The sequence below is a fragment of the Balaenoptera borealis genome, assembly GCF_965194805.1.
Source record: "Balaenoptera borealis genome assembly, chromosome: 2".
NCBI classification, from domain to species: Eukaryota; Metazoa; Chordata; class Mammalia; order Artiodactyla; family Balaenopteridae; genus Balaenoptera; species Balaenoptera borealis.
Window position 1 is genome coordinate 47,291,855 of NC_138867.1, and position 19,994 is coordinate 47,311,848.

The 19,994-nt window shown below is 37.6% G+C and overlaps 1 protein-coding gene across 1 annotated transcript in view; it reads left to right on the forward strand.

Moving 5' to 3' along the window:
* Positions 1 to 3,281: 3,281 nt before the first annotated feature.
* Positions 3,282 to 19,994, forward strand: part of RAB3C (RAB3C, member RAS oncogene family) — a 314,700-nt gene continuing 297,987 nt past the window's right edge. Inside the window, exon 1 of the mRNA XM_082382504.1 lies at positions 3,282 to 19,987. Coding sequence (XP_082238630.1) covers positions 19,970 to 19,987 — 18 coding nt within the window. The 5' untranslated portion in view covers positions 3,282 to 19,969. The remainder of the gene's footprint in view (positions 19,988 to 19,994) is intronic.

The following is a 19,994-nucleotide window of genomic DNA, read 5'->3' on the forward strand; positions in this document are numbered from 1 at the left end:
TGTCTGTATTTCTCTTTTTTCCCTTTTCCAGGGACAAGCCAGCAAAGGTGAAAATGTGCACAGAATAACATTGAGGGTGGTGGCAAAATAGCCACAAGAGTGACACAACCTGGGAGCCCACACAAGGATTGAGGCAGCGATATTTCCCAGCAAGCCTGTGCCCTTATTGCTAAGAGAACTGTGTAAATCAGATAAATGCCAAACTCGTAATTCACCCAGACACAGCTTTTACAGCTAGGTCAATCCAATTATCTCAGAGCAGGGACAATGTGAAGAGTGCATGAGGACATATTAGGCAGCTTTCCACTGGTAAAAGAGGTAAAGAGATACAGAAACCCTATACCACCACCCAAAGGGTGCCTTCATAACTTATAGCTGGACAGAGCTTCAAGCTCCTGTCCCGCAGCCCAAAATCACCCTCCCAAGACCATGGGTCCACTCTCCCCTTGGAGCAAAAGTAAACTTTTCACCAAGTTTTGTACATGCTACACTTTTACTCAAAATAAAGACCCTTTAGTGTCTTGAAATGGCTCCAGATAATAACAGCCAACACTTACTAAGAGTTTACAATATGCCAAGTACTGTTCTACACCATTTGTAACTATTAACTTATTTAACGCTCATAAGCTAAGACAGGTACTGTTATTATCTCCATTTCACATATAAAGAAACACAGGCACAGAGAGATTAGGTAACTTGATCATGATCACACAGCTAGTAAATGACAGAGGAGGGATACAAACAAAACCTTCTCTTTTTAAAAAGAATCCTTTTATTATAGTATAGTTGCTATACCATATTATATAAGTTACAGGTGTATGATATAGTGATTCACAATTTTTAAATGTTATACTCCATTTATAGTTATTACAAAATATTGGATATATTCCCCCTGTTGTACAATATGTCCTTACAGCTTACTTTATACCTAATAGTTTGTACCTCTTAATTCCTTACACCTATATTACCCCTCCCCACTTCCCTCTACCCACTGGTAACCACCAGTTTGTTCTCTATATCTGTGAGTTTGCTTCTTCTTTGTTTTATTCACTAGTTTGTTGTATTTTTTAGATTTCACATATAAGTGATATCGTACAGTATTTGTCTTTCTCTGTTTGACTTATTTCACTTTCACTTAACATAAGGCCCTCCAAGTCCGTCCATGTTGCTGTAAATGGCAGAATTTTATTCTTTTTTTATGGCTGAGTAGTATTCCACTGCACATATATGCCACATCTTCTTTATCCATTCATCTGTTAATGGACACTTAGGTTGCTTCCATATCTTGGCAAGTGTAAATAATGCACCTATGAACATTGGGGTGCATGTATGTTTTCAAGTTAGTCTTTATGTTTTGTTTGGATAGATACCCAGTAGTGTGATTGCTGGATCATATGGTAGCTCTATTTTTAGTTTTTTGAGGAACCTCCATACTGTTTTCCATAGTGGCTTCACCAATTTACATTCCCACCAGCAGTGCATGAGGGTTCCCTTTTCTCCACATCTTCACCCAGCATTTTTGTGGAGAATACCTTCTCTTTTAACCACCACAATGTGTCTTGAGAGAAAACATTGGCTTAGTATGAGTTTATTGCTGCTCACTAGGCTCCAGCCACAAAATAACATCAAATAACTATCTTAAAATCTGACCAGATAGAACAGTACTTCGCCTGCTTGAGGGTGGAGATAGAGATGAATAGGAAGAGAAAACAAAAAAGAATTGAGGAAGAATGAAGAGAGAGAAATCTTGAGTAATTAAAAGCAGATCCCACAATGGATAAACAAACTGATACATCCATACTGTAGAATACTACTCAGCAAGAAAAAGGAAGAAATTACTGACACTGACATAACAGCAACATGGGTGAATCCCAAGAGCATTATGCCAGGTGATAGAACCAGACACAAAAGAGTCTGGGATCTGCAGTTTATATGACATTCTGTATGATTCCATTTACCTGACATTTTGGAAAAGGCAATACCTTAGGCATGGCAAGCAGACCATACTGGTTTCCAGGATTTAAGGTGGGGGAGGGTTGACTATAAAAGTGTATGGACAAGATTTTTGGGTAATGAACCACTGCATGCATTTGTCAGAACTCTCACAAGTGCACCCTAAAAGGATGAATTTTGCTCTGTCTAAATCATACCTTAATTAAAAAAAAAATACAGGACCCACAGCACCCAGGACAATTTCAAAATCAGTCTTAAAAAGAATCCTAGCAGGTTAATTTTGTTATTTTCGATAGATCTTCATTGAGCAGCTGCTGTGCACATACAGTTGGTAGGGCTGAGAGGGCGCCAAACAATAATACACCGTCCTGACTGCAGGAAGCTCAAAGCCTGTTACATTTAATCACGTGAATTGATTCTCTCCAAAGAAATCTGGGGGACCCTAAATATAGCACAAAGTGTGCAATTTTCTTCCTTTCAAAGTTACCAAAAAAAAAAAAAAACCCAGAAGATTTTAATAAGTATGAAATATAAATAATGTAATAGCACCAATGTCCTTAGTACAAAGTGGAATATTTCAGATGTACCCCAGGGGTGCTCTTACTGAACAAAATCGTTCATGCAGCCATTAATTTCACAAATATTTATTTAGGTGTTGAGGTGTGGTGGTTAGTTTCGTTTGCCAACTTGGCTAGGTTATAGTCTCTAGTTGTTCAATCAAACACCAATCTAGGTGTTGCTGTTAAGGTATTTTGTAGATGTGATTAAAGTCCATAATTAGTTGACTTTAAGTAAGGGAGATTTTCTCAGATAATCTGAGTGAGCTGGGCCTGATTCAATCAGCTGAAAGGTCTTACAAGCAGAGCTGAGGCTTCCCTGAAGAAGCAATTCTGACTGTGGATAGCAGCTTCAGCTCATTACCAAGAGTTCCAGCCCGTCCTTCCTGATGGCAAGCCCTACACATTTCAGATGTGTCCAGCCAGCTCCCACAATCACATAGGTCAATTCCTTGCAAAAAAAAAAAAATTCTTGCTGTATCTCTCCTATTGGTTCTGTGATTCTGGTTGAATCCTGACATACTCAGGGAGAGAGAAATCTAAAAGATAGACACAGATCTGGTCCTTACCAATTGTGTGGTTTGGTGGAGATGACATGGAAGTAATCTGGTGATTACAAAATAATTTTTTGATGGTAGAAGTACAGGGAATATATTGGGTGATACCTAGCCTAGACTTCAGAGTACAATGGGTAAGGAACGTTTCCTAGATGATGGAAAGTTTAATTTGAGAGTTAAAAACTTGACTGTGAATTAAAAAAGTAAAGTGTGTGTGTGTGTGTATTACAGGGAGGATGGTGATAAGGTGTTCTAAGCAGAAGACCTAGTCTTTGCTAAAGTCTAGAGGCAAAGGAGAGCACTGCACAATGGAAGAGTGAAAGAGACTCAGTAGAGCTGGTGTGTAGAGTGTGGAGGTGAGAGAGGAAGGCTGTGAGAACCAGCAGAAGCTAGATCATGTGGGCCTTGTGAGTCATGTTAAGTTGCTGGGCACAGGGAAGAAATTAGAGAGTTTTAAGCATAGAGAACAAGCGATTAATTTTGGATTTCAGAAAGATCATTCAGGACATGATATGGATAATAGATTGGGAGAAAATGGAGGTTGGGGACTATAATCAAAAATTCAAATGGCTGATGAAGGTAACCTAGTAGAAATGGAGAGAAGGACTTAATTGGAGAGATATTTAGATGGTAGAAAGGACAATACTTGCTGATTGATTGGATTTGAAGAATGATGAAGATTGAAAAGTCAACATCAAGCCAAGATTTCTGACCCGAGCAACTAGGTGGATGGTGGCACCACTTGCAAAGATGGGGAACACAGAGGAAGGTGCAAGTATGGAACAGGGAGGACTCTTTTGGACCTGCTGTGGCTTAGGTACCCTTGGACATACAGGTGCAGAGATCCAGTAGGCAATTGGCTGAACCAGTCTAAAGGGCAGGAGAAGATCTGGGCTCAAAATATGGATCTAGGAGCATCATTAGGTCAATGAAAATTGAGGGTGTGGGTGAGCTCATCTAGGAAGACAGTAGATACAGAGCAAGAGAGAGAGCAAGTTATAACCAAGAGTAACACTGATATATCCAATGGGGAAAGAGAAGGAGAGCCTTCAAAACACAGACACTAGTTTTTAAATCAGGTTAAAATATGACATATCACGACCTTCCACTTTTTTTTTTTTACCACAATTAATATGTGGTTATGAAAAGCAATTGGGATCCAAAGATATCAAAATGTTTTTTAGTTGTGGATGTGCTTCCTGTCTATACTAATGTGGTCTGGCTAGCATATGCTTTGTCACTTGAAAAGATTTTTCACAGGCATACATCTATCATTTAATACGGGAAAAAAAAAAGGCCTCGGAGGTACCTATTAACATTATTCCTATTTTACAGGCAAGGACATTGAGGCTCAATTCAATAATTTGTCCAAGCTCACTCAAGTCCATCCTAGTGCCTCTGACCATCAATCCCATCAGCATAGCTCTTTACAGTGGACATATTCAAAAACAGCCCTGCAGCTATGATTGACCTTATATTACAGATAGGAAAATAAAGGCTCACAGAAGCCGAGAGGCTAATCAATGTTTCTTACTCTGAAAAGGGAGTAGCTGAATTTTCATTCAGGTATTTTGATACTATAAAACCAGCTTTCAATACCTGTTGACTAATATAGTAATAACTTAGAAAATCTTTATGGTCTATAACTTCAGTGAAGTTTTTGTTTTTTTATATTGGTTTGTCTGAGTATGAAATTGGGCCTCTGATTATCCACAGCAAGCATCATGATTTTTCTAGAAACTCATTAAATTTTTGCTAGAAGGTATATAGTTCTTTCTGAAAACAAAGTAATAAATAAATGTGAACCCTAGTGATTACTTCTCTGTTTTAGTTTCAGACTCTCCTGGTGCCATAAAGTAAAATTAAAATATGGAGGTATGATTTTATAAACTTTAAGTTTCTACAAATACTAAATTTTGTCATTAGGATTATAACCATCAGTTACAAGGAAATTAATGAGAACCAGCAGTATAAGTCAGTGATCAATGCAACAATACTGACAGACACTTGCAATTTCTTCTATTATAAATTTATGAACCATTATAGGAAGAATCCACCCATAAATATTTCCTTAGTCTACCCTCAGCCATAGAAATATACAACATAATTAAAAACAGCATATCTTCCACCTAAATGATTGTCTTGAGAATCAATGACTTAATTAATATGAAAGTGATTTGTAAATGGCAGATACCCCTGTGAAAATGGGGGTATTCTTCTTATTATTTTATTAATGATAACAATCAGAGTTCTATTTCGGTTAGGTATGGTCATCGCACTGCAAAGCAAATCACCCTGCTTAAGAATCCTTTCATGAGCAATATTTTATGTTTCAACCAGATGAATTCAAACATTCCAGAAGAATCCAGCATCAACAAAACAATATGCAGATTTAAGATTCAGTGAAGAAGGCTGATGTTAGTAGGGAAAGAGCCTCAGTGTCAATGAATGTTCATGGTTATATGAGTGACTCCTTTTTAATGGTACATTTATTTTTACTAGGTTCTTACTGCTTGGTTCCCATAGCAACTCAAGTGCTGGAGTGATGACCAGGGGAATGACCTTGTACTTCCTGGGATAGCTATTAAGCCCAGGATAAATCATTGCTTCTTTTGCAAAACTGCCTTCCAGTCTAGGGTCTTCCATTTGCTTGACAAGCACTCTAGGTAATTTACTTTACCTTTGGTTTTGTTTCCTCATCTATAAAGTGAGACTCATAATAATAATGCTTATATCACAGTTGGTATGAAGATATAAGAAATTATTACTTTACTAATTTACTTTTTCTTCAAAAGTTTTACCTTTCACTTTGAAAAGACTTGAACTAATGTTACAGAATTTAAAAAGGGAAGATATTTTATTTGGACATAAGAAACATAATGTGAAAAAGGAACACGTGGACTCTGCATATAATCCTATGAACCTAATGAATCTCAAAAATATTAACTTTGTAAAGAAATAAATGGGTATTTTCCTCCTTCAAAATTCAAATCCAACATTATGTTTCTGTTATCATTATCTTTTTCATTGATGATTTTCTTAATTCAAAATTTGTTCTGTGGAAGTTAAGATGAAGATTCTTGGACAGGAAAATTCTGAAAGACTTGATTTCTGAATACGTACCTAAAGAGACAACTGGCAATTTGTACGCTAGTTTGGGAGTAATTTTTTTTTTAAACTTAAGGAACTCAAATTCTGTAGTTACAAAGCGAAATACCAAAGCTGCCTCTTTGACATTATAGGAAATTACTCAAGAACTTCAAAAACGGTCCTGCAGACCATTTCTCATTATAGAGGGGTGGGGTCACTTGTTCACTCATGTGAAATACCTGTGACATAGTGGATAAGCTTGTAGCTCTAGAGCCACACCACCTGAACTGGAATGCTTACATTTCTGCTGACAAAATGCAAACTTCTTAAACTTCCCACGCTTCAAGTGATTTTCTCGTCTATAAACAAGGATCATCACAATATCTATCTTGTGGGTTTTATGTGAGGAGAAAATGATAAAATAGCATGTGCAAAAAGCTTAGTAAACTCTCTTGAAAAGCCAGCTATTAAATGTACTACTGGACGTTTTTGCCTCAAAAGAATGCCTTAGGGTTGCCTTTGTCTAATTTGTGCCTGTGATCCATAAGAACGAGACAACAAATAGGCCAGTAATTTAAGCCACAATCATTCACAAGTACATAAAACATAAAACACTTAGTGAGCAAAACTTTTTCTTATGTATTCACCTACCTGCTCTTCCAGAAAATCACTTGAGTTGCATGAGTTAAACTTCTAATCATCTCTTGGATTCCAAGCTAATGAAAGAGCTGAGTTGCTGCTGCTCTCCTGGCTTCAGTGTTAGACTCGAGAGCGCTTCCTACCTTAGAGTATATTCCATCCACTTCATTTCCTGAATAAGAAAATCAATTCCTCAAAACCTTGCATAATTTTTATCCTTGTTCTATCATCCACCAATCTCCTTCTCTACAGGCAAAAACAAGGAACCCAATAAAGAAATAATGGAGTGAATTGAACTGAAATTCCATTCACTGGGGTTCAGTTCAAATAGTGCTGAGGTGCTTGGTTGTGAATGTTCCAACCCAGTGTCTCCTCTAAGTGATGAAAGTAATTTCTCTCTCAAGTAGCTTCTGAGAGTTAAAAACAACAAATCAACAACCACAAAAACACTTCCTACAAATCCATCTGTAATGAAACATCTAAGATGAAAACTCCCTACTTGGAAGTTCTTACAATCAGTTCAATCACGAGGACTAACTGGGAACTTGGAGAGAACCAATTACTCTGGTATGCTAAAAGCAACATAATGGAAGAGCCTAAGATTCTCAGTCTCTTGACTGGCTAAACTCACAGGGTGAACGCTTTTCTACTAAGACATAATGTTCCATTAGTCAAAAGATGAAAAAGCAATATGAGAAATTACATTTTTCAGCACTAACATAACCTTAGCTAGGGTTTACAGGCATAGCACAGTGCATAAAAAAGCTCCTTTTTATCGGTTTTTCATTTCCCACTCAGGTGGGACCAACTCACCGCAGTTTGCTGTGACTTTTGAGGATTTAGCACTGAAAATCCCATATCCCAACAAAGCCCTCAGTCCTGGGCAAACCGAAATGGTTGGTCACCCTATATCCCAAACCAAGTCAGTCCTACACCTAGCCACATCTACAATGTAATTTTCAGGGCTCCAAAAATGCCTTCACCAGAAAAGCATCTTCATCAGCTTGAAATACAACATTTGAGAAAAGATAAGTAGAATCATATTCATAAAATAGCTTAAAATCTTCCCTATGGCTTATTGGTAACATACAGTCATTCATACATTGTATGGCAACAGGGAGACAGTCCCAGAGCTCCTGCCACTTACGATGGGGAGAGAGGCCATAACGTAAGCCATCTCAGTACACCTCAAAAAGTGTTATGATGGCCAAAGTTCTGAATACTATAGGAGCATAGAACAAATATACCTGGAGCCTGGAAGAATCAAGGAAATCTTCCTAGATAGTGATAGCTGAGACTTTTTTTTTAATTTTTAAAAAATTTTAATACAATTTTTAAGGGTTACTTTCCATTTGCAATTATTACAAAGCATTGGCTATATTCCCTGTGTTGTACAATACATCCTTGAGCCTATCTTACACCCAATAGTTTGTGCCTATTGACAAGTGTGAGGCGATACCTCATTGTAGTTTTGATTTGCATTTCCCTGATGATTAGCAATGTTGAGCATCTTTTCATGTGCCTGTTGACCATCTGCATTTCCGCTTTGGAAAAATGTGTATACAGTTCTTCTGCCCATTTTTTAATCAGGTTGTTGTTGTTTATTTATTTTTTTTGATGTTGAGTTGTATGAGTTGTTTATATATGTTGGATATTAATCCCTTATCGGTCATATCATTTGCAAATATTTTCTCTCATTCAGTATGTTGTCTTCTTGTTTTGTGGATGGTTTCCTTTGCTGTGCAAAAACTTTTAAGTTTAATTAAGTCCCATTTGTTTACTTTTGCTTTTATTTCCTTTACATTAGGAGATGGATCCCCAAAAGTTTTGCTGTTATTTATATCAAAGAGTGTTCTGCCTATGTTTTCTTCTAGTTTTATAGTGTCTGACCTTACATTTAGGTCTTTAATACATTTTGTGTTTATTTTTGTATACAGTGTTAGAGAATATACTAATTTCATTCTTTTACATGTAGCTGTCCAGTTTTTCCAGCAACACTTATTGAAGGGACTGTCTTTTCTCCACTGTATATTCTTGCCTCCTTTGTCATAGTTTGACCATAAGTGTGTGGGTTTATTTCTGGGCCCTCAATTCTGTTCCATTGATCTAGGTGTCTGTTTTTTGTGACATAAGCTGCGATCTTAAACACATGTTTAATTTAGTGCTAGAAGTCACTAAACAAAGCCTTATTCTGAGAAAGGAGGCTAGACAGGCAGGTTTTCCTGAATATCATGCAACCAGAAACAGCTGACATTTTTGGGAAAAGGAGATGCTCCAGAGCGGGGGGAGGGGGAATGAGGACAGGAAAGATCTGGGAAGGCACCAGAAGAGGCAGAGTGTGTTCCTCCAGAGCAAACTTCTTCCTTTTATCATGTTTGCTTTCATTTCCTGTAGGAAAAACCTAGTCCGCTAAACTATTTCCCCTCTAAAGTACCCAAAGTCCTTCTCTAAAGTACCCAAGTGTCCTTCCCATTTGTATCTATTAAACCTTGTTCATCTTTTCTGGTTCCTCTGAACGTCTCCATTTTCACCAAAGCTTCCTCGATCTTTGCTGATCCTCCCTGAGCTTCATCTTCCCAGGCCTCTGACCCTTTACTACATGTGTCACAGACTTATGAGCTTCATTATATTTGTTTTCCAGTATTTTACATTTAAATTCATCAAAATTTGTTGAGCACCAACCATCTGCCAGGTATTTATTAAATAGTAGTGAACAACTTAAATAGGACCCCTGGTCTCCTGGAGCATATAGTCCTTTGTTGAAAAAATAGAATTGTATGCACTAAAAAGTACAGACCATGCAAATATGTCATTTGTATCCTCTACAGTGTCAAAAACAACTATGGTGCACATTGGGCAATTCATAAATATTTGTTGACTTGAGGAATTAAAAAATTCACTAGTGGAATTTTTCACATTAGGAAACAATAATAAAAGCAGACAAAGAGATGGTACATAGAAATTATTCAAGGGTCCAGTTGAAATGTGATGATGCACGTACACACTTGATTGTATAATCCTGGGGATGTTAAGGCTGTGAAAGTTAAATGAGGAAAATGGAGTTGGAGTTTTGGGAAAACTCATTATGATGAAATTACAGATTATTTTTCTCTTAACCAAGCTCAATAGGATAGTTAATACATATAATGAATGCAAAGAGAACTAGAAAGATCTGAGTTTAAATTTTGTTTTGCCTCTGTGACCTGCAAAAGTTATTATTTGCTTTGACTCTCAATTTGCTCATCTTTAAAGTGGGACAGTGTGCTGATACCTCCTATTTACCCTCCTTTTTCACTCTGACATTCTTTACCCTGCTCTCTGTCTTAGGAGGCTGAATCAACAGATTCCAAGGCTCATGATTCTGATTGGGTTTAGCCAATGGGGAGCTGGCAGGGGACAGAGGGTGGAAGGCTGGTTATTTCCTTCCAGTGCAGGCTCCATCTTCCACAGTAGTTTCTCCTCTCTTCAATGCTTCCTTCCTGGACTTTAGCCATCTGGCTGTAACTTCTCCCTGGTTCTCTGTTGCTTCTAGTCCCAGGGTACACTACTGTCTCTTGTTGGTTTCCACTAACACTGCCCATGGCTCTGTAAATAGCCCCTTTATTAAATTTTCTACCAATTACCCAGTTTGACTGAGTCTCCCTTTTCTCCATAAGATGATCACGGAAGAATGACAGGTGTTCTTTCCTTGCAGTAGGGGTGATGAGGCTTCTGAGTTCTTTTGTCCAGGAATCCTTAACTTTCCTTACCTCCTGGGGATAGTTACCAGTCAGAGGAAGGAGTAATCAGTTGTTGTAGGTAGGCTGGAAGGAATTTTCTGAACATGTCTTTGTTATTAAAGGCTTAGGTCCATGTAAATAATGAAACTGGATTACTCAAAGAGAAACTTAATCAGCAGAAGTACTGTGATTGAGGATTGAAGAGGGGCTCTGTGAGGTTGATAGATCCCCTGAACCCAGGGAGGTGGTGGGAGTTCTGGTCAAGAGCAGCAGAGGCAGGTGCTCATGGAAACGCAGAGCCTTTGAGGTGGTGGAGCCTTGATGCAATGCTGGGCTGTGTGTGGCAAGTTGAAACAGTGGCCACAGTCTCCACAGCTTCCTGTATCTGAGTCCTTTTGAAATGTGACTATTCATCTCCTATCGTCAAGAAGTGGAGTTTATTTCTCCACCTCTTCAGTCTGAGGTGAACTGTGATGTCTTCTGGTAAATATAACGGAGTGGAAGGGATGATATGCCAGTTCCAAATCTAGGTTTCAGGAGGCCTTGTGTGTTTCTGCTCTTTCTCTTAGAACCTGGAAAACTGCCATGTGAACAGATTTGAAATATCCTACTCTATGAGAGACACATGGCCTGGTCCTTCTCCCATCCTGCATCTGATAGCCAAACAATCCAAGAAGCCACTTTGCTGACTTGTAGCTCACCACAGAGGTATGTGTAAACCCAAGTGAGACAGAAAGACCACTCAACAAAGTCCAGTCCCAATTGTCAACCCACAGAATCATGAACTAAGAATGTTTAAATCACTAAGTTTTGAGATTGTTTGTTACCCAGCAAAGCTAACTGATACACTATGTGCCTATGACCTTGGGATTTTGATCAGAATCTCTGTGGCCTAGCTTGGCATGGGGAGAATGGTGCTACCTGACTACAAATGGGCCATGTTGACCTGAAAAAAAGCAGCATCTGTGACCATCAAAGATGTCCAACATCTACCATTTTGCTGTCCTGCCTGTCCTTCACGGTTCTTGTGTAATCTGAGGAGGGAGGAAGGAGAAACCCTTGCCCCCATTTCTGTCAGATCAGTTGATACTGAACTTTCTAACCATCTTAATATGTGGGGACTTGAGTCAAACTTTATTTTAATTAGAAAAATAATAAAACCTGGTTCTGTAGCTTATGTCACATTTTAAAAATAATAAAATTTAAAATATTTAACAAGCCCTTATGTGAAAAGGAAAGTATTATACTTCAGCTTTCCTTAGATTTATACCCTGTTTCTCAGCTAGCATAGGAGAGATAACCATCTGATCACATAACTTTCTGGAGGAGGTTTTTGAATTCTGATTTAATGTGTGGTAATTTCATGATTTTTGAGCAAAAGTTTGGATAAGTTATGAGATAGCAAATAAGTGTTCAAGTCCAAAGTAGTGATTGTTGAAATGTTGTATATTTACAAAGAACTCTGGTGTTAATGTCATGTGAATTGCGTATTAGTCTTGGCTCAGTTATTAATTAGTGTGATGTTAGATGAGTCATTACCCATATTTGAGCCTTTATCTGCAAACTCAGAAAAATACTAAATAATCCTTAAGTTCCTTTGAAGGTCTTCTAGTCTTTGTCTCGCCTTCTACATTTACAATTGGATACTTTTTTATTCAGAGGCATAATTTACTTCTCCATAGAATATCCTTGAACTGATTACTCTTTCCTATAAATCTTTAAAGCAGTTACTAATGAGAAGAGCGGGCAGGCAGCTAATCAAGCCCTGCTTTGTGTTATCTCTGCCACTGATATCTTGTTATCTGTTACTTGTTTATCTGGTCTTCTGAACTAGTTTGGAACCCCACTTGAGGATGAGGATGGTGTCTTATCCTTTCTGACTCTCCATTTTAAAGTATAAAATGTAAACCTAAAAATAACTCAATGAAAATTATTGATACACATAAAATTGACTATATTAATAAATTGTGATGTACTTTCAAGGTAGCCTTTTTTCCAATATTTGTTAGACCCCTTCAATGGCATCGGATGACATATGGTGCTTTAGGCAGGTCATTTCACTTTTCTGGAATCTAATTTATAATGCATAAAATGGGAGGACTCAGCTAGACCATCTGTAAGAACGCTTCTTCATGTACTAGTCTGTCATATTTTAAGTGCTATGGAAGTTCAGGACATAGATGTTTGTCATGAGCCTCATTCTTCTTAGCTAGACTTGACTCTTAGATATAAGCTTAGCTTAGAGCTATTGAAGGCATGCAGGCTGACTGTCACAGGTGCTCTGGCTGGGTGCCCACAGCATGCTCTTCCATCTCACCTCTCAACCTCCCACCTTCACCCCCAAAACACACACACACACTCCACACTGTTGCAATTCTACTAAGAGATGCTGCTTAGGGCCACCCTCTGTTCTCAGAGTTAGTATGTTAGATTGACTCTTTTTTGACTGGTCAGAAGCCTAGAGGTAGAAAACTTAAAATCTACACTCCACATAGTTAAGCTGGGTCTTGATTATAAAATTATTTTCAAAATTTGTAATAGCTTTACAATATAATTGTTTTAAAAAGATAATGATATCTAGCTCTTTGGAAGTAAGCCTGGCTTCTGTAAAGATGTAGGTCACATAACCTTCATGCAAGATTACCAATCTGAAACCTGTAGCTGAATAAGTACTTTGCATGAAATGTGGAGACTTTTGTTTAAAATTCCTTTGTTTTTCTCATAATTTGCATAATTATAATCTGTTTATTCTAAAGCTATCTTCTATGATTGGGAAATATAACATATACACTTAACCAAAAGATCTGAAATCGATACAAAGCTCCTTAGTAATATCTCTAGTGCATCAAATGAATCAGTATCTGAAAATGTTGACAGTTTTCAAATTTAAATATGTATGAAAAGATATAAGTAACCCAGTTATTCCATGAGAGGACTATATGTAGTATCCTTGTTCCCAAGCAAGGTCAACAACAATAACAACAAAGTCTAGTAAAACTTCTTTGTAAAACATTTTAAACATATTACCTTGAATCAATATTGCCTTTTTTTTGAAAGCTTTTTCTGCATCTATTGGGATGATCATATGGTTTTTATTCATCAATTTCATAATATGGTGTATCACATTGATTGATTTGCGTATATTGAAGAATCCTTGCATCCCTGGTATAAATCCCACTTGATCATGGTGTATGATCCTTTTATTGTGTTATTGGATTCTGTTTGCTAGTATTTTGTTGAGGATTTTTGCATCTATATTCATCAGTGATATTGGTCTGTAATTTTCTTTTTTTGTAGTATCTTTGTCTGGTTTTGGTATGAGGGTGATGGTGGCCTCATAGAATGAGTTTGGGAGTGTTCCTTCCTCTGCAATTTTTTGGAAGAGTTTGAGAAGGATGGGTGTTAGCTCTTCTCTAAATGTTTGATAGAATTCACCTGTGAAGCCATCTGGTCCTGGACTTTTGTTTGTTGGAAGATTTTTAATCACAGTTTCAATTTCATTCCTTGTGAATTGTCTGTTCATATTTTCTATTTCTTCCTGGTTCAGTCTTGGAAGGTTATACCTTTCTAAGAATTTGTCCATTTCTTCCAGGTTGTCCATTTTATTGGCATAGAGCTGCTTGTAGTAGTCTCTTAGGATGCTTTGTATTTCTGTGGTGTCTGTTGTAACTTCTCCTTTTTCATTTCTAATTTTATTGATTTGAGTCCTCTCCCTCTTTTTCTTGACGAGTCTGGCTAATGGTTTATCAATTTTGTTTATCTTCTCAAAGAACCAGCTTTTAGTGTTATTGATCTTTGCTATTGTTTTCTTTGTTTCTCTTTCATTTATTTCTGCTCTGATCTTTATGATTTCTTTCCTTCTGCTAACTTTGGGTTTTGTTTGTTCTTCTTTCTCTGGTTCCTTTAGGTGTAAGGTTAGATTGTTTATTTGAGATTTTTCTTGTTTCTTGAGGTAGGCTTGTATAGCTATAAACTTCCCACTTAGAACTGCTTATGCTGCATCCCATAGGTTTTGGATCGTCGTGTTTTCATTGTCATTTGTCTCTAGGTATTTTTTGATTTCCTCTTTGATTTCTTCAGTGATCTCTTGGTTATTTAGTAACATATTGTTTAGCCTCCATGTGTTTGTGTTTTTTATGTTTTTTTCCCTGTAATTCATTTCTAATCTCATGGCGTTTTGGTCAGAAAAGATGCTTTATATGATTTCAATTTTCTTAAATTACTGAGGCTTGATTTGTGACCCAAGATGTGATCTATCCTGGAGAATGTTCTGTGTGCAGTTGAGAAGAAAGTGTAACTTGCTGTTTTTGGATGGAATGTCCTATAAATATCAATTAAATCTATCTGGTCTATTGTGTCATTTAAAGCTTCTGTTTCCTTACTTATCTTCATTTTGGATGATCTGTCCAATTGGTGTAAGTGAGGTGTTAAAGTCCCCCACTATTATTGTGTTACTGCCGATTTCCTCTTTTATAGCTGTTAGTAGTTGCCTTATGTACTGAGGTGCTCCTATGTTGGGTGCATATATATTTATAATTGTTATATCTTCTTCTTGGATTGATCCCTTGATCATTATGTAGTGTCCTTCCTTGTCTCTTGTAACATTCTTTATTTTAAAGTCTATTTTATCTGAGTATTGCTACTCCAGCTTTCTTTTGATTTCCATTTGCATGGAATATCTTTTTCCATCCGCTCACTTTCAGTCTGTATGTGTCCCTAGGTCTGAAGTGGGTCTCTTGAAGACAGCATATATATGGGTCTTGTTTTTGTATCCATTCAGCAAGCCTGTGTCTTTTGGTTGGAGCATTTAATCCATTTATGTTTAAGGTAATTATTGATATGTATGTTCCTACTACCATTTACTTAATTGCTTTGGGTTTGTTTTTGTAGGTCCTTTTCTTCTCTTGTGTTTCCCACTTAGAGAAGTTCCTTTAGCATTTGTTGTAGAGCTGGTTTGGTGGTGCTGAATTCTCTTAGCTTTTGCTTGTCTGTAAAGCTTTTGATTTCTCCATCGAATCTGAATGAGATCCTTGCCAGGTAGAGTAATCTTGGGTGTAGGTTCTTCCCTTTCATCACTTTAAGTATATCATGCCACTCCCTTCTGGCTTGTAGAGTTTCTGCTGAGAAATCAGCTGTTAACCTTATGGGAGTTCCCTTGTATGTTATTTGTCATTTTTCCCTTGGTGCTTTCAATAATTTTTCTTTGTCTTTAATTTTTGCCAATTTGATTACTATGTGTCTCGGCATGTTTCTCCTTGGATTTATCCTCTATGAGACTCACTGCACTTCTGGAATTGGGTGACTATTTCCTTTCCCATGTTAGGGAAGTTTTTGACTATAATCTCTTCAAAGATTTTCTCTGGTCCTTTCTCTCTCTCTTCTCCTTCTTGGACCCCTATAATGTGAGTGTTGTTGCATTTCATGTTGTCCCAGAGGTCTCTTAGGCTGTCTTCATTTCTTTTCATTCTTTTTTCTTTGTTCTGTTCTGCAGCAGTGAATTCCACCATTCTGTCTTCCACGTCACTTATCCATTCTTCTGCCTCAGTTATTCTGCTATTGATTCCTTCTAGTGTAGTTTTCATTTCAGTTATTATATTGTTCTTCTCTGTTTGTTTGTTCTTTAATTCTTCTAGGTCTTTGTTAAACATTTCTTGCATCTTCTCAATCTTTGCCTCCATTCTTTTTCCGAGGTCCTGGGTGATCTTCACTATCATTATTCTGAATTCTCTTTCTGGAAGGTTGCCTATCTCCACTTCATTTAGTTGTTTTTCTGGGGTTTTATCTTGTTCCTTCATCTGGTACATAGCCCTCTGCTTTTTCATCTTATCTATCTTTCTGTGAATGTGGTGTTTGTTCCACAGGCTGCAGGATTGTAGTTCTTCTTGCTCCTGCTGTCTGCCCTCTCAATATTGCCTTTTGTGAGAAAAACTATGGGCAAGAATCTGGGCTTTGCAATTAGATAACCCTGAGCTTCAAATCCTGGCCAAACATCTTGCTGGCTAGGTGTCCATAAGCAAAATCATGAGCAAGAATGAGTTAAAATTATTTTCCTTTTAATTAAAAAGAGATCAATAACATCATGGGGATACTCAATTTCTTCCAAAGGGAACATGAGACAATCAATAGTATTTCTTGATACAGATGCTGCACAAAGTTGAAATCAAAGACAGCTTTAACACAGAGAGTCAGACAAAGGTAACAGGGCTCAGTCCAGAAAAACCTCCTTTTTGTTTGGAAATGGTCCCAGAAACACCTAGGATTAGGCACCCAGGCATATCCTTGCACAGTGGATTTGAGTAAGGCGTGCATGAGGGAGTAAGTGAATCCCCAGGGTCATGCTTGTCTCTTATACCAAGCCTCAGTCATTTTATTTTTCAATGTAAGTACTAACAGAGAGATGGTAACAATGGTAGAAACAAAATATCTAATGCTATTTTTCAATTAACCAACATCATCATTACTAATTAATAATTAATTATTCTTGTTCTTGGCTTTGTTTTAGCCAAATATATTATCCCCATTTAACCCTACTTGATAGAATTTTACTGTTTAATAGAGCTGATATAGACAGGGACTGATAACAACAAAGTGAATAACAGATAAACTAGATAAATACAAAAAACAAAGTAAATGCTAGTAAATATCAGATAAACACAGGATAGGTAAAAGCCAATCAGTAATGAATAGTGATGTTGGACAATGAATAGAAAACTGAATCCAAAGACAAAGATTTAAGAGTTCTTATCTCAGCTATCCCTCTAATCATCTATGTGACCCTGGGTAAATCATGCTCCTTGGCCCTCAGGACCTTTGAGCCTGCTCTACTTTCTAATATGGGGAAGTGCTCATGTTACATACTTTGTGACACTCACTGGTGGGCTCTTTGCCTTCACTTAACTCTACTTTGCCTTTTAAAACCATTTTAATATCAACTAACCCCAGATTCATATGTAAGTGGAGAAGACTTCCCTCTTTCCTTATTTCCTCAACAAGAGCCAGACTATTCTAACCTTTGGGTAATTCCTTGATTTTAAGGCATTGATTGCTCTTAAATTACAGATATCCCTGGGAATGGATAAATTTAAAAATTATTAGACATTCACATTTCAGTAAAAATTGCAAAGGGAAAAAAGCATCAAGATTTATCTTATAGTTCCCCTTATGCCTTGTAGTAGAGATTACCAGCTGTCTCCCAGCACCTGTTCTTCCCCAGTACCCATTTTATAACAGAATTCCTGATTTTCAGCTGGGCACATGTTTACCCAGAATAGGGACTACATTTCCCAGCCTACCTTGCAAGTAGGTATGATCATAAGATTAAGGTCTAGGCACTGTAATGTAAGAGCACTGGTGTATTAAAAGGGATGCTGGAATGCCCTTCTTCATCATATCTTCCTTCCTGCCGGCTAGAATGTGGATGTAAGAGATGGAGCTCCAGCAGTCATCTGGCGACCTTGGGAATGAAACTCACAGATGGTGGCCTAATTTCAAGCAAAGGTAAAGTGCTCTTCTGACTTTAAGGAGATAATCAGTTCCAGTCCACTTTTGTTTGTTTAGTTGGTCCCTGGCTAGCTTTTTTTTTTACTCCCTTCACCCACTTAAATAACCACCTAAGGCAGGAGAAACAGGACAGAACTAAGTTCCCCCAAACCTTTCACAACGTTTTTTTTTTTTTTTTCCCACAACTCAGTTTTCATGGGTTCTTCCACAAATAAAAGACTAGAAAACTGAGGAGGTAAATCACTGTAATAAAATTTTAAGAAGGGGTGAACTTCTCAAATAATAGTAAATCCGAGAGGGTTCGACATTTTTAATGTTTCAACACGTTCTGTGGTATCAGACTCTTTGAATTCTGAGAATTTCAGAAGGTGATGATGATAGTATGAAAATTATAGGAAATCTTTTTGAAGAAAGACAAGCTCTAAGTAGCTGTGCAAATTTTTATTATTAAATGCCAATAATTATACACATTTAAGTGTCAATATTACTTTGTTGGTACTTCTCTTGGAAAAAATGTATAAAGAAGTACACCTTTACATAGATCTAAAAAAGATCTGCAGAAGGCTTACGTGTAATAAGCTATCAAGAAACATATTGATATTGTTTTTTACCTTTTAATTTTATTTGCTATTAGCTAATTTAAATGAAATTGCTGGAAACCTCACATAACGCTCACATAACCAATGCTCCCCTATGAGGGGAGCATTTTCAAATGTGTTTTCTGAGTAGCTATAAAAACTATTTACCTAGGTGATATCACATTACATTCTCATTGATTGCAAGATTAGAAGACAGATCTTAGATTTCTTAAAAAAAAAAAAAAGGCAAAAACAAAAACACAATCTAAAATTATTGGGACATTTTGAACATGGTAGGTTCCCAATGCATTGTTGTTGCAATATTGAGTCAGTCTGTGAAGTTTTTGAGGTTTGTATTTTTGAAAAATTCTTACACATAAAAAATTTTAAGGCAGTGGTTCTCTGTTTAAGGACCACTTGCATCAGAATTGCTGGAGTGTTTGTTTAAAATGCTAATTCCCAGACACCTAATCACTTCCAGTGAATCAGAATCTCTACGCATGCCTTGAGAATATGAATTTTAACACCCCCAAGAGATTTTCAAGCACATTTAAGTTTAAGAACCTCCGTACTACTGCTTTGTCTAGTGCAATGAAGTTTGAAGCAGTTTTAAGTTATTACTTCCATGTCTCTGTCAGTATCAAGTTAATTCTTTTCCCATTCTGCCTCCAATTTTTGACCGCACGTGAAAGGCAGGGATGATTACTGGACTGATTAACATTTACTCTTAAGGGGAAAAGGGAGTTTTTAGATCGGTACAGAGAATATGGATAGTCACACATATTTGTGAACTGAGGGGAAAAGATAAGTGTAATAAAAGTACAGTTCCGAGATTTCAAAACTATTTTTGAACTAGTCAGGAGGAGCATGATTGTAATGTAAGGCATGACTCTGTGTTAAAGAAAGGACAGGATAACTTAATAGAGGTCTCCTATCGTGTTCTGTGACGGTGCTTCTAGGCTCTGGTGATGAATGTGTTCATTTTCTGTGACTTCCTTTGGGTAAATAACCCAGTGCCCTATCAGCTCTCCAGCCCCGGGCCAGCAGCGGCCGTGTGTGCGCACTAATGACGGTGGAAAGTGTCTGGGGGAGGGCCTGGGGAGGGCCTGCCCAGCACGATCGCGCCCCTGGCACTTCCTAAGAGACTCTCAGCTCTTTCTCTGCAGCTGGTACTTGAAGACTCCACACTCTCCCTCCAGAGAAAAGAAACCATCTATCTAAATTAGCTGTTCTCCCTCGTCCCTCGTTTCTCCCTCCGCCAGCCGCCACCCCCACCCCTTCCATTGTGTAGTGCGTTTAGCTCCGCTTCCTGGGTGAGACCTTAACCTCGTTTGTAGCTGGAGGGATTACTGAGAATTTCGGAACCTTGAGTTGCAATGGAGCTGTATGGAAAGGTAAGCA